The following is a 15,584-nucleotide window of genomic DNA, read 5'->3' on the forward strand; positions in this document are numbered from 1 at the left end:
ACACCAGAAGAGGGCGTCAGATCCCATTACAGATGGTTGTGAGCCACCATGTGGTTGCTGGGAATTGAACTCAGGACCCTCCATGGCCTCTGCATCAGCTCCTGCCTCCAGGTTCCTGGCCAATTTGAGTTCCTGTACCGACTTCCTTTAATGATGAACAATGCTGTGGAAGTGTAAGCAAATTAAGCCCTTTCCTCCCCAACCCGCTTTTGACCATGGTTTATCACAGCAATAGTAACCCAGTGCTCTTAACTGCTGAGCCATCTCCCCAGCCCCAAAGCCCTACAATTTTAAGAAGTGCCATGTGCTCTCATCTGTTCTGAAGACCTTGCTTGTAACCAGCAAAACTAGCCTTGCACCGCAGCCTTCTAGACATACTTGCTGCTTTTAGAAGTTCTGTTCCTGCCGGGCGGTGGTGGCGCACACCTTTAATCCCAGCACTTAGGAGGCAGAGGCAGGTGGGTTTCTAAGTTCGAGGCCAGCCTGGTCTACAGAGTGAGTTCCAGGACAGCCAGAGCTATACAGAGAAACCCTGTTTCGAAACCACCCCCACCCCCCAAAAAAGAAGTTCTGTTCCCAGCAGGTGCCAAGATGGCAGAAAGATATTATTATTATTATTATTATTATTATTATTATTATTATTATTATTATTATTATTGGTGGTGGTAGAGTGTGTGTGTGTGTGTGTGTGTGTACGTGCGCATGCGTGCATGTGTGTGATGTATATAGGTTTGCATGCTACAGCATAGAAGTGTACAACTCTGTGAACTCAGTTCTCTCCTTCCATTTTTACAAATTTTATCAGTTACTTTTCTGCCGCTATGATAAGACACCATGACCAAGGCAACTTGAAAAGTTTCCTTGGGCTTAAGATTCCTAAGAGATAAGACTCTGTCTGGGTCAGGGTTACTACTGCTGCGATAAACCATGGTCAAAATCGAGTTGGGGAGGAAAGGGCTTAATTTGCTTACACTTCCACAGCATTGTTCATCATTAAAGGAAGTCGGTACAGGAACTCAAATTGGCCAGGAACCTGGAGCAGGAGCTGGTGCAGAGGCCGTGGAGGGTGCTGCTTACTGGCCTGCTCAGCCTGCTTTCTGACATCTCCCAGGACCACTAACCCAGGGGCTGGCACTGCCCACAGCAGGCTGGGCCCTCCTCACTCACTAGTGAAGAATATGCCCTCCAGGCTTGCCTACAGCCGGACCTTATGGAGACATTTTTTTCCAATTGAGGTTCCCTCCTCTCAAATGACTTTAGCTTGAGTCAAGTTGGCATAAAACTAGCCAGGACAGAGTCCATGTGACGGAGTGGAGTCATGACAATGGAGCTGGAAGCTGGGAGCTCATATCTTAAACTTCAAACAGGAAGCGGAGAGAATACATTGGCACTGGTGCGTGGCTTTGAAACCTCCAAGCCAGCCCTCCGGGACGTACTTCCTCTAACAAAGCCACACCTCCTAATCCTTCCCAAACAGCAGCACCAGTGGGGGACCATGTATTCTGAGCCTATGCAGGACATTTCACTCACACAACCTCCCTCAGGTCCTGGGAATGACACTCCAGGCCAACAAACTTGCATGGTAAACTCCTTTACCTGATGAGCCATTCCATTGACCTTAGCTACTACACACACACACACACACACACACACACACACACACACACACACACATATATATATAATATATAGTATATATATTTATATATATTGTATATGTATATATATAAATATTCTGTATATGTGTAATGTTCACTAATAATCATTATAACAACAAAAATATTTTTCTGAGGCCAACGAGATAGCTCTGTATGGAAAGGTGTTTTTGTGTAAGCCTGATGATCTAACTTCAAATCCCAAGCTCCCACAGGAGTGCAGGAGGGCCCCAACTCCCAAAAGTTGTCCCCACCATGGCATGTACACCCCTGCCCTTGAACATCAGTGACTCGCAACTCTATAAAGTCCCCTTTCAGGCCCTGTTGTTCAGAGGGTCCCAGCTGGAGACCCATCTAAGTCCTCCTGCAGCCCTGTCCTGCAGGCACTGTGACACAGGCATCCCCAGGAGGAGAGAAAGCAAAGAGACTCAGCTTATGTCACCGAGCAAGTGCTGGCCAGAAGCCAGGAGAAGCCCCGGCAGAGCCTGGCCTCCCAGAACCGCAGTTTCTAAAACGAAGAACACAGGAGGGGCAAATAGTGGTCATGTGACAGGACCCCAGAGCCACCCAGCTCGCTCCCCACTTCTCAGTTCCTCTCTGATGCTCAAGCCCAATGTGGCCGTCGCCATCAGCCAAGTTACCATTGGCCTCTACCCATTTCCCTGCCCCCTGCTGTCCCTGGGGCAGACTCCTTTAATCCCTTTGCCCCAAGGATCGTAACTGGCTTGCCTGATAATAATGTTTATAGGGACTGAGGGGCTCTGGGGACTGCCAGGCTCTCAGAGAACGGAGCATGTGGGTGGAGGCTTTGGGACAGACGCTGTACCTCCCCTGTCCTGTGAGGTGAACACAGTAGTAAAGTGGCCTGTCCAGCACTCTAGTTTCCACAGCCTCCTGCCTTCTCTGAGGCATTAGTTGATAAGACGGCCCATCAGTATGGGGCCAGAGTTGGTGGGTGGAGGTGTGGTGTGTTGGGTAGGGTTGTCGAAGCATGGCAGGCTGCTTTCCCTTGCTGTGGGGTTGTCTGGGGCCATTTATGTGACTATGGAGCCCACTGGCTGAGGGGGGGCCGTATAGTCATGCCTTGGGTGAGTGACATCAGGTGACGCTGTCCCCCAGTGAGTGAGTGAGACAGGGTAAGGTACTCACTAAGGAGGCATAAGGTCCTGAGGTCAGATCCCCAGAACCTACACAAGAGCCAGATGCAGCCGTGTGAGCCTATAACTCCAGATCTAGAGAACAGAGACAGGAAGACCCCAGGAGCTGGCGGGCCAGCTGAAATAGTGAACGACAGGCTCAATGAAGCCCTGCCTCAAAAAATGGAGACACAAATGAGAAAGACATCCCGAGGCCTACAGGGGCGGTGCACATCTTAAACTAGGCACTGGGGAGGCAGAGGCAGGCAGAGCTCTGAGTTTGAGGCCAGCCTGGTCTACAGAGTGAGCTCCAGGTTAGCCCGAGCTACAGAGTAAGACCCCGTCTGGAAAAAATAGACACTCTGACCTTACCCTCTGTATATGAACACACATAAGGAGAGAGGGAGAGAGGGGAGAGAGGGAGATGAGGCCACAGGTCTGGGATGCTTACCAGGTCTGACGGGCCCTCCCCTGACCCCTCCCTTACTGTGTCCAGGTGGTTGTGCTGATGGACCCAGGCGAAGACCCGGAGGACACTCTGCGAGCACACCGGTCCCGGGAGCGGACCTTTATATTTGACACCGTGTTCGACCAGCACGCGTCTCAGGTGAGACCATGCCCTCTGCCTCTAATCCCAGGAGCGCCCTGGGCCCAGGCACTGGGATGCCTCATCTCTGTCTTCCTCAGGCTTCCCTGAGAACAGAGGTCGTGGGGAGAAAACCCATCCCAGGGACCAAGCGAATGTGGTCCTCCTGTGGACACGGGGGTCCTGCTGCCTGCTCTGGGGGCTTCTCCTGAATGTGTTCACCTGTTCCTTTCCTGCACATGCTGTAGGGACACACCGATGTTGGGCAGGGGAAAGCTGAACACGTGTGTACTGCTCATTGCAACACGGGTGGCCAGCAGGGCCCTCTCCAAGGAGGGACATAGAGGCAGTACATAGAGGCTGGGACCTGTCACGAAGATGGGCAGGGCTCTAGGGAGAGGAGCCCATAGTACATGCATCTCACAGACAGGGAGGGACAAGGAGCTCACCCAGCAAGGCTTCGGTCTCTTCTTTCTCATGCATCACGTATGTCATTGCCACCGCCTGTAAGGACAGAAGATGGTAACCACATGCAACCTAGCCTCACAGAGGGGAGCTGGTGCTCATCATGGGTAGCAATGAAGGTAGGATTTGAAGAAAGGACCCAGAAATGGAACGTCTCAGCCACAGGCTAGCAGCACCTGGGGGAGAGTTTGGACCCAAGTCCAAGGTGGTCCTGTCCGTCCATGAGAGGAGGGTCAGCTGTCCTGGACTCAGCACCAGAGTTCTCATGCCTTTGGGTTTTTTGTTTTGTTTTTGTTTGTTTTTATTTTTGTTTTTTTCCAAGACAGGGTTTCTCTGTGTAGCCCCGGCTGTCCTGGAACTCACTTTGTAGACCAGGCTGGCCTCGAACTCAGAAATCCGCCTGCCTCTGCCTCCCAAGTGCTGGGATTAAAGGTGTGGCCACCACCACTCAGCTTATTTATTTATTTTTGAGACAGGGTTTCTCTGTGTAGCTGAGAACTCACTCTGTAGACCAGGCTGGCCTTGAACTGAGAGATGCATCTGCCTTTTTTTTTTAATTAAAAATATTTTATGTATATAAGTGTTTGCTTGCATATATACACATATGTACTATGTACATGCCCTGGTACTTACAGAGGCTAAAAGAGGGCGTCAGCTTCTCTGGAACTGGAGTTACAGACAGTTGTGAGTCACCACATAGGTGCTGAATACTGAACTCAGATCCTCTGTAAGAGCAACCAGTGCTCTTAACCATTAAGCTACCCACCCTGTTCCTTGCTTCCTCGCTTCCTTCTTTCTTTCCTTCTCTTTCTCTCTCTCTCTCTCTCTCTCTCTCTCTCTCTCTCTCTCTCTCTCTCTCTCTCTCTCTCTCTCTCTCTCTCTTTCTTTTTCCCCAACAGTCTCATCATGTAGCCCAGGCTGGCTTTGAATTCACTCTATAGACCAGGTTGGCACAAATTCACACTGTAGCTTAGAATGGCCTTGAACTCCCCTCTCTTGGCTTTAACATCCCAAAGGCTGATTACAGGTATGCCACTGCAGATGTGGACCACCCTGCCTAGAAGTACTTTTGCTTCTAAGAGGCCTGTCCCCAGATGTGCGAACTATCTCCTAGCTACCAGCTGCTGCAGGAAGCTACTCCTGTACCAAGTGGCTACACTGCCACTGTCCTTGGCTCTGTGAGGGGCACTCATATTAAGACTAGACACTCAAGAGGCTGTGGTCCTCAAAGGCTCTGCTGAGCTGCATGTCCCTGGTTGTGCCCCCTTGTCCCTGCCTGGTCCTCATTGGATTCTGACAGTGGCTTGAGGCTCTACTGGAGCTGCCAGCTGGCCTTTCTTCCTAGGACACTGGCTTCATTCAGCATGCAATCCTCAGAGCTTCAGCAGGGTCTGTGGGAGCCCCTGGGCTTCTAAAACCTAGCAAGCAGCAGGCACAGCCTCATGTTTCTGTGCTGGCTGTTTAAACAAGACCCCAAGGGTGATTCACGTTAGGGTTAGGGAGTGGATTCAGCACCTCAGTTAAGTAGCTAAGTGTCCAGGAACATTCTCCGAAAGCTATACTTATGCTAGGCTGCATCCTATGTCTGCCACAGGAGACAAAGGAATGCGGACAGCATCTCATAAGGCTCCTTAACCCAGAATGGCCTGCTGGGGATGGATGCTGGTTATTTATCTATTTGTTTGTTTATTTGTATTTTTGTAGACAGGGTCTGACTATGTATTCTTAGCTGTCCTGGAACTTTATATGTAGACCTAGCTGGCCTTGAACTCACAGAGATCTGCCTGCCTCCCAAGTGCTGGGATTAAAGGCCTATGCTACCAGGCCCATCTGGCCACATTTGGCAGCACCACAATCACCCTCAGTTCAGGAATAAGCCCTCACTGTAAAGCAGTGTGGCTTCCCAGCTCCCTTGAGCAGAGGTCGTGACGGCATTCCACAGAGTGACCTGATTACTGACAGCCATCAGCAAGCTACTTCATGCCGATTGCCACACTCAAAGCTCCCAAGCCTCATGGCATCCTTATAGAATGCTCAGAAATATTTCCTCCCCCCCTGCTGGATGCAAAGACACAGACCTGTGACGCCAGCCATCGGGAGGTAGAGGCAAGAGGATAAGGAGTTTAAGGTTATCCTCAGCTACATTGCAAGTTTGGTTAGCCTGGACTACATGGAACCCTGTATACACAAACACACAGACACACACAGACACACACACACACACACACTTCCTTGTTCTACATGTGAGGCATTTGTCTGAGTTCACACATCATACAGAAGAGCCCAAATTCAGATTAGCCTGTGCCTGTCTGAAGCCACAGAAAAGACAGGTTGGGTCTGGTGGCTTTCAGCGCAGCTTGAGGAAGCCATGAGTGGACACTCGGGGCTTGCGTGGCCCAGACAGATGAGCCCGTGCCTCGCTCACCAGCCCCGGTGTCTGTCCTTGGGCTGTCATGCACATCCCTTGCTGGACATGGCTACCTTTCTTTCACAAGGCTCTGCCCCTTGCCCAGCTTCATACCATGAAAAGGGGTCCTGACGACGTTGTGAGATTCTAAGCCCATCCTCAATCTCAGTTCCCGCAGAAGCCCCGGGAATGGCTAGGTCCTGGCATGTGTCAGGCCTCCGTCGGAGACCCCCCCCCCCAATGCTTGCTTGTTTGTTTAATTATGATATGTACTCTCACTTTATAGCCTTCGCTGTCCTGGAACTCTCTGTGTAGACCAGGCTAGCCACAAACTCACAGAGATCCACCTGCCTCTGCCTCCCAAGGGCTGCTCCCTGTCTTCTCTGTTTTTGCTGGTTCGTTTTGATTTTTCAAGGAAGGGTTCCTCTAATGTAGCTCTGGCTGACCAGGAACTCACTATATAAACCAAGCTGGCCTTGGACTCACAGAGCTCCAACTGCCTCTGTCTCCTGGGTGCTGTCATTTCTAAGCAGTAGATCCTCTAACTAGGGCTGGACTGTCCCCTAACTGTCACCCTGTCTGTCTGCAGGAAACTGTATACTGTGCTACCATCCAGCATTTAGTGGAAGGCGTCATCTCTGGGTACAACACGACCATTTTTGCCTATGGCCCCTCAGGTACTGGGTTGGGCATTGTCCCCAGGAGGGTATGTGCAAGGTGCCACCAGAGGCCCCCTGCCCCCCCTTTTTTAGAGATAAGGTCTCAGGTACCCCAGCCTGGCCTTAAACTCACTATGTAGTCAAGGATGATCTTGAACTCCTGGCCTTTCTGCTTCCACTTCCCAAGTGCCAGGGTTATTATAAGTGTGTGCCACTATTCCTGGTTTATGCTGAGCTAGAGATGGAACCCAGGGATCTGTGTAATCTAGGTGAGCATGCTACCAACTCATTTGCAACCCCCCACCATACACACACACACACACACACACACACACACACACACACACATATTAAAGATTTATTTATTTATCTTATTTATATGAGTACATCATCACTCTCTTCAGACACACCAGAAGAAGGCATCAGATCCCATTGCAGATAGTTGTGAGCCACCATGTGGTTGCTGGGAATTGAACTCAGGACCTCTGGAAGAGCAGCCAGTGCCCTTAACTGCTGAGCCATCTCTCCAGCCCTATATTTATACATTTTTGGTAGCACCAGGGATCGAACCCAGGGCCTCATGTACTCTAGCACTGAGCCACATCCCCAGCCTCCTTAGAGGCACCAGGGATCTATTCACTGGGCTTTGTCATTCACAGAGCCCTAAAATGTGAGAGTGATCCCCAGGCACAGAATCACAGTTCTGGAAATGAGACAGCTGCCCCAGACCACAACTCCATCAGGGGGCATTCAACCCCACCTGTGTTTTCTGCTTGGGGGGCAGGGGGCACGGACTCCTTCTTGAGGCTCTGAGTAAAACTCAAATCAGTGGTGGCAAACAGGTGACATGTCTGTCAGCCCAGTTCTTTGAGAAATTAAGGCAGGAAACTTAAAAGTTCCAGGCCAGCCTTGGCTATATAACAAGACTTTGTCTCAAAATAAATAAGAAAAGAAAAGGAAAGTGGGGGGCAAGAATCTAGCTGAGAAATAAGTGCTTGCCTTGTCCCGGGTCTACAGAGTGAAGCCAGTTCTCTTCTCCTTGGGTGGGGACTGGAGCCCTGTCAGTGATGTATGTGACAGGCTTAAGGGAAAGGATGAGGCCCCGTTCTCCTTCTTAGGGGTAAATGGGGATGGGATCCATGAAATGCCCTTATAGAGAGCACCCCCCACCCAAAACCCTGCAGTGTGTCATGCCTCTTCTTGCACAGCACACTTGAGCCCCACCCTCCACAGGTGCTGGGAAGACTCACACCATGCTGGGTGTGGATGCGGAGCCTGGCATCTACCTGCAGACCCTCACCGACCTCTTCCAGGCCATCGAGGAGACCCAGGACAACATGGAGTATAGTGTGTCTATGTCTTACCTGGAGGTGAGCCAGCTCTCCTGCCTCAGTTGCATCAACTGCAGAATGGGTACAGCACTGATCGCCTGTGCAGAACTTATTCTCAGGGTGTGAGCTCTCCAGCAGCTGAGGCTTCTAATTGGTTCTTTCAACTATATTTTAGAGGAATGGAGAGGTAGCTCAGCAGTTAGGAGCGTGGGCTGCTTTTCCAGAGGACCTAGGTTCAATTCCCACTACCTACACGGCAGCTCACAACTACTGTAACTCCAGTTCTAGGGGATTTGACGCCCTCTTCTGGCCTATGAAGGCACTGCATGCAAGCGATGCACACACACACACACACACACACACACACACACACACACACAGATGCAGGCAAAGCACTAATAAAATCATTTAGAAATTATTTAAGCCAGGCACAGTGCTGCATGCTTTTACAGCACTCAGGAGGCAGAGACAGGAGGATCTCTGAGTTTGAGTTCATCCTGGTCTACTGGGTGAGTTCTAAGACAGAAAGGACTACACAGAGAAACCATGTCTCAAAAAAAAAAAAAAAAAGAAAGGATGAAAAAATTTTATGTATATGGGTGTGTTTTGCCCTGCACTTGTGTCTGTGAACCGTATGCATGACTGGTAGGTAGCCACAAAGGCCAGAAGAGGGTGTTGGAGCCTCTGGAATAGAGTTACAGATTGTTACAATCCACTATGTGGGGTCTTTTGCAAGAGCTGCCAGTGCTCTTAACCCCTGAGCCATCTCTGTGGTCCTTTCTTTGTGATTTTTTGCTACTTTATCCCAACATTTCTGTTCTGCTCAGATCTATAACGAAGTGATCCGTGACCTCCTGAATCCATCCTCTGGGTTTCTGGAGCTGAGAGAAGATTCTAGAGGCAGCATCCAGATCGCAGGCATCACGGAAGTATCCACCTCAAATGCTCAAGAGGTGAGGGACCCAGCCAAGCCCACAAAGCCATCCTTGTTTAGGTTTGTGGAACAGAGAGCCGCAGGTAGGTCCAAGCTGAGCTGTTTATCAGCATAGGGACTCGATCTGGGATCTCCGATCTCGGCAGTCAGCTCTGCCTCCTTGCCAATGCTCCGGGCAGACATCACCTATCGATCCCACATGCTGCCCTTAGCCTCCAGCTGCAAACTCGGGCTCATCTCAGCACAGTCCACTCGGTGAGCATAGCCCCCCCCCCCCCCCCGGGCTGGCAAGGCTTCACATCCACTGGCCAGCCTGATGATTGCTCCTCTCAAGGGTAGGCAGCACCCTTCCCTGTCCTGTCTCCTCTCCTCTCCCTTCCCCCCTCCTCCCCTCCCTTTCCCTCCCCCTGTCCTTATCTTTCTATTTTTGAGACAGGCTCCCTTTATGCAGTCCTGGCTGGCTTGGAACTTGCTATTAGAACAGGTTGGCCTTGAACTCACGTCCTCTGCCTCCGGGGGATTTGTTTTGTTTTGAGACAGGGTTTCTCTGTCCAGGAGCTCACTCTGTAGACCAGGCTGGCCGCAGAATTCAGAGATCTATCTGCCTCTGTCTCCTGAGTGCTGGGATTAAAGGTATGTGCCACCACGCCCGGGCGCTTTCTCCTCTTTAAAGACAGGGTCTCATTTTGTAGCCCTAGCTGGCCTAGAAATCAATATATAGACCAAGCTGGTTTTAAAGTTATTGAGATATGCCTACCTGTGCCTCTCGAGTGCTGGGATTTAAGGTGTACTTCACTATGCCTAACTTTCTCTTTAAAAATTTTTATTTATTTATAGTGTGCATGTGTGTGTGTGTGTGTGTGTGTGTGTGTGTGTGTGTGTGTGTGCATCTGCACACACATGTGGAGGTCAGAGGATAATTTCTTCAAAAAGATTTATTTTTATTTTATGTGTATGGGTGTTTTACCTGCATGGATGTCTATGTACCATGTGCATGACCTAGAGAGGCGGGAAAAGAGCATTGGCTCTCCCGCACCTGGAGTTGTAGATGGCTGTGAGCTGTCTTGGTTCCCAGCACTGGGATTACTATGTGCCTCTATGTCCGACCTGGATTCTAGGCGACTGCACTCAGGCTGCGCAGTAAGCCCTTTACTGGCTGAGCCGTTTCTCCAGCCCTGGATTTTGTTTTTGTGACAAGATCTCACACTGTAGCTTACATCAGCTTGGCATTCACTATGTAGTCCAGGCTGGGCTTACACTTAGAGCACTCCCTCTGCCTCAGCCTCTCAAATGTCAGGATGACCGATAAGCGCTGCCATGGCCTGAAAGGCAGTGAGCATCAGTCTCCTGCCTCGTACACACTGTGCATCCCAGCCTGGGTGTCTACACAGCAGGTGCTCAGCAGCCCACTGCCAACCCCAGCACACCTAAAGCTGCCTGGAGCTGTGACCTGGAAAGTGTCAGGGGCTGTTCTAGGCTCTGTGGGAAAGGGGTGAGCTGGCCTGGTGGTGAATGTAGCTCAGTTGGTAGAGTGCAAGCATGCATGAGTCCGTAGGTTCCAGTCCCCAGTTCCTCAGTACTGCATAAACCGGGCATGGTGGCACACATTTCAAATCCCAGCATTTGGGAGTTGCAGGCAGGAGGATCGGAAATTCAAGGACATCCCTGGTTACATAGTGAGTTTGAGCTAGCCTGGATGATGTAATATTTTGTCCTTAAAAAGAGATGGGATCGGGCTGGTGAGATGGCTCAGTGGGTAAGAGCACCTGACTGCTCTTCCAAAGGTCCTGAGTTCAAATCCCAGCAACCACATGGTGGCTCATAACCATCCTTAACCATCTGTAACAAGATCTGACGCCCTCTTCTGGAGTGTCTGAAGACAGCTACAGTGTAATTACATATAATAAATAAATAAAGCTTTTAAAAAAAAAAAGAAAAGAAAAGAAAAGAAAAGAAAAGAAAAGAAAAGAAAAAGAGATGGGATCACACCTTTAATCCCAGCACTTGGGAGGCAGAGGCAGGCAGATTTCTGAGTTCNAGGCCAGCCTGGTCTACAGAGTGAGTTCCAGGACAGCCAGGGCTACACAGAGAAACCCTGTCTCGAAAAACCAAAGGGAAAAAAAAGAGAGAGAGAGAGAGAGAGAGAGAGAGAGAGAGAGAGAGAGAGAGATGGGATATGACAGATGCCTTTAATCCTAGCACTCAGGAGGCAGAGGCAGGGCAATCGTTGTGAATTCAAGGGCAGCCTGGTCTACAAAGCGAGTAGCAAGTACCTACAAAGGACAGGCAGCATTACACAAGCAAACCTTATCTCTAAAAAAGAAAAAGAAAAGGAAAAAAGAGATAGGTAATTTGTTAGTAATGCCTGTCACAGGTTTGTTAGGGAAGGGCAGATGGGGTACACATCAAGAATCTTCAATTCCACTAGCTGATTGACTAATTACTTTCTGTCCCAAGCCAGACATTGGAAGTTGCTGCTCTGAGTCTGAGCCCCGGAGCCTCCCCAACCCTTTTCCTTGGGTCTTTCTGGAATGGATGTGTGGCCACTCCAGTTTGTGACTTGCCTTCTTCTCGCTGTGTCCTCAGATCATGCAGCTGCTCACCAAAGGCAACCGGCAGCGCACACAGGAGCCCACCGCTGCCAACAAGACCTCATCCCGCTCCCACGCAGTGCTGCAGGTCACTGTGCACCAGAGAAGCCGAGGCGGAGACCTGGCAGAGGAGGTGCGCCTCGGAAGGCTCTTCATGGTGGACCTGGCAGGCTCGGAGCGCGCGGCCCAGGTACACCCACCTTCAGATGTCACTACGACCTTTCACTCGAGTCTGTCGTCTTCCGTCTGAGGGGGGCCTCCTCTGGCCTTGTTCAGCTGGGCTTCAGTACCCAGAAGAGGTGACTGAGTGTTGAGGTAATCTTGCAAGCGTTTATAGCGCTTTCAGAGGCGTCCCTTTGTGGCAGGAGGCTCGTTCTGCACCTACTGAAGGTGTGTAGGGCTTTTTGTTTGTTTGTTTTTGTTTTTTTAAAGATTTATTTATTTATTTATTACATGTAATGTACGCTGTAGCTGTCTTCAGACACACCAGAAGAGGGCATCAGATCCCATTACAGATGGTTGTGAGCCACCATGAGGTTGCTGGGATTTGAACTCAGGACCTTCGGCAGAGCGGTCTGTGCCTTTAACCGCTGAGCCATCTCTCCAGCCCATATATAGGTGTTTTACCTGCATCTATGTTCTTGCACCAATTGCATGCCTGGTACCGTGGAGGCCAAAAGAGGCTGTCTGGTGCTCGGGAACTAGAATTTCAGATGGTTGTGAGCCACCACATGGATGCTGGGCTCAGATTGTTTGCTGGCTTCTGCACACATTTTTGCTAGCCCGTTTAGCTCCCGTCATTGAGTACTCGCTGTGGCCAGCTGCCTGCAGGTGTCCAGACACGTGGCCTGCGGTGACAGGTGTGACTTTCCAGAGCTTGCACCCATCCCATGGGGCAGCAACCAAACAAGCCTGGTCATGTGTGGAGGCAGGTGACTGCCTGAGGGTCTGTGAATTAGAAGAAATACTTGGGGTGGCACTGGGGAGAATAGGTACCATGACTGTGGACTCTGAGAGAGCCGTCAGGGGGACCTGTAGGGTATATGGTAAGTCTCAGGGTAGAGGCGGGGTACTTCCTAGACAAAACCCACTCACTTACATTTTGTTATAAGCAGTGTGATCTGTTTATTTCAGTTACTTGTTCCCATGTCATTCAGCTCTATATCCCCCAAGGATGGTCGCTTAATATTCCACTAGTGATGTTCTGCGGGCAGGCACGGAGGGTCTTCCTTCAGTCCGGGGGGGGTCTTCCTTCAGTCCTTCAGTCCTTAAGACCTTGGTATCAGAGTGGGCAAGGCCATTCCCCACCACTCTGGACTTCAGTCTCCTCCCTGGGGATGGGGAAGGGAGGGTGTCAGTGGGAAGGAGCTCCAGCTCTGCTCAGCCTGTCCTCTCCCTGCTCAGACTCAGAACCGGGGCAAGAGGATGAAGGAGGGTGCGCACATCAACCGCTCACTGCTGGCCCTGGGCAACTGTATCAATGCACTCAGCGAGAAGGGTGGAAGCCGCGCTCAATATGTGAACTTCCGGGACAGCAAGCTCACGCGCCTGCTGAAGGTAGGACCCCAGCTGGGACTGGGAAGGGCTGCCACAGCTGACAATGTCATCCAGGAATTAACTATCTGCACAGAGCCTCAGGGCCCTGAAGGCATCAGTCTGTAGAAGCTGTGTGGCCACTGCCTGACTCCCTGTCACCCCTCTGGGTACAGTCCATCCTCACCCTCATGCCCCTAGTAACAGAGAGCTCGCTACTTCCCAAGGCTGCCAATCCTGTCATGGGTAGCTGTGACCTTGTGAAAACTCTTCTTTATGCGGAACTGAATGCTGCTGAAATAACAAATAACCAAGCAGTAAGCAAATGTCCCTCTGTCTGTTCTCATCTAAGCAACAGCTAGGGGGAGGCTGGAGTAGATTGCGCTGTACCCTGAGTGTCCCCTTCTCAGGCACCACCCCCACTCTGGTTCCCACTATCTGCTACCCTTCCCGGACCTCTGGTGGCGCTGGGGGAGGGGCTGGGGCCACGCGGCTCCCATCAATGCAATTCCGTGGCTCTCACTGAGCAGGACGCCCTGGGAGGCAACAGCCGCACAGTGATGATCGCCCACATCAGCCCGGCCAGCACCAGCTTTGAGGAGTCCAGGACCACATTGCTGTATGCCTACAGGGCGAAGAACATCAAGACAAGGGTAAGCGAGCGGGAGGTGGCCTGAGTGGTCCTCAGACCCACATTCGTTAAAAAAGCCAGGTGTGGCGATGCGCATCTGTGACACTTGTGCTGGAGAGAAGGACACAGACAGAGCCCTGAGGCCAGTTGGTCAGCCAGCTGACCCCACCTCAGAAGGACAGGATGAGCTGGGCCTTATGGTGTAGGCAGAGGCAAGTGGGTCTCTGTGAGTTCAAGGCTGGACTGATCTACATTGAGGAAATTCAGGCCAGCCAGGGATACACGGTGAGACCCTGCCTCAAAATTAACTAACTAACTAACTAATTAACTAATTAATTGAAATGTAAAAACAAGGTAGATGGAGCCTGAGGAATGGCACCAGAAGCTGATTTCTGATCTCTAGATGCACGAGAACATACATGTACAGCCATGTGAACATGGCTCTCCCCTCACACACAGTCAATGGTAGCGATAGTTACTGGTGGGAAGATTTATAAAAAAAAATCTGATAAATTATTTTGAAGTCTTTTATTGTGGTAAGATATACATGGGATGGTGCTGGAGAGATGGCTTGGTGGTTAAGAGCACTGACTTCTTCCAGAGGTCCTGAGTTCGCTTCCCAGCAGCCACATGGTGACGGACAGCCGTCTGTAATGGGATCTGGCGCCCTCTTCTGCCTGATGCTTTCTTCTGTCGTCAGGCAGGCAAACATGCAAACAGCGCTCATACATACCTTTAAGAAGATATACATGGAACAAAACTTTCCATTTAGTAATTCCTTTATTCCGTCTTCATGCAGTGTATGCACATGTGTGCGTAGATGCATGTCACAGCAAGCACATGGCTGTCAGAGAACAACATGTGGGAGTCAGCTCTTCTTCCACCAGCAGTTCTGGGTCAACAGGTTTGGTGGCAATCACCTTTACCCACAGAGCCATCCCTTTGGATAATTCCATTTTAATCACTGAGAGTCTGCAGCATAGTAGCCTTGGTATAGCCATAGTGTATGGCTATCAGAACCACTGCTCACTGGCAGAACTTACATTCCTCTCCAAACCCAAACTCTGTCTCCATTAAATACCGACTCCCTGCCTCTCGCCCTGCCTCTACCACACTAGTTTTTTGCTTCTAAGAATCTGACTCCCCTGGAGGCTGCATAGAGACCAGTGACACCGGATGCACTGAGCCTCATGTTCTCAAAGCTCCCCTGTGCTGTGGCAAACGTCAGAGTACCCTTCCCTTCTTGAGGATGGATAGCGCTGGCAAGTGTCTAACCTGCCCCCTCCCCCACCATGGGCCACACACACACATCCCAGGATGTGGCCCAACACATTCTGGAGACAGCAATGACACTGGGTGCCCCATCCCAGTGTTCTCATTTCATTTCTGTTGCTGTGATGAAATACCCTGACACAAGCGATTTAGAGAAAAGGGGGCTCATCTTGACTCACAGTTCCAAGTCATAGTTCATCATTGTGGGAAAACTAAGGCAAAGAGAGAAATAAATGCATGCATCCTCAATTGCTGGTTTGCTATCCTCAGATCAGTTTCCCCCTCCTCCTCCTCCTCCTCCTCCTTCTTCTTCTTCTTCTTCTTCTTCTTCTTCTTCTTCTTCTTCTTCTTCTTCTTCTTCTTCTTCTTCTTCTTCTTCTTCTT

The 15,584-nt window shown here is 50.5% G+C and overlaps 1 protein-coding gene across 1 annotated transcript in view; it reads left to right on the forward strand.

Moving 5' to 3' along the window:
* LOC110313192 (kinesin-like protein KIF19) overlaps window positions 1-15,584 on the forward strand; it is a 50,340-nt gene that overhangs the window by 8,078 nt on the left and 26,678 nt on the right. The window contains exons 3-9 of the mRNA XM_021187211.1: window positions 3,288-3,398; window positions 6,839-6,926; window positions 8,142-8,278; window positions 9,067-9,192; window positions 11,760-11,954; window positions 13,169-13,321; window positions 13,828-13,954. Of these exons, the coding sequence (XP_021042870.1) occupies window positions 3,288-3,398; window positions 6,839-6,926; window positions 8,142-8,278; window positions 9,067-9,192; window positions 11,760-11,954; window positions 13,169-13,321; window positions 13,828-13,954 (937 nt within the window). The remainder of the gene's footprint in view (window positions 1-3,287; window positions 3,399-6,838; window positions 6,927-8,141; window positions 8,279-9,066; window positions 9,193-11,759; window positions 11,955-13,168; window positions 13,322-13,827; window positions 13,955-15,584) is intronic.

The sequence above is a fragment of the Mus pahari genome, chromosome 23 (genome assembly GCF_900095145.1).
Source record: "Mus pahari chromosome 23, PAHARI_EIJ_v1.1, whole genome shotgun sequence".
Lineage (NCBI taxonomy): Eukaryota > Metazoa > Chordata > Mammalia > Rodentia > Muridae > Mus > Mus pahari.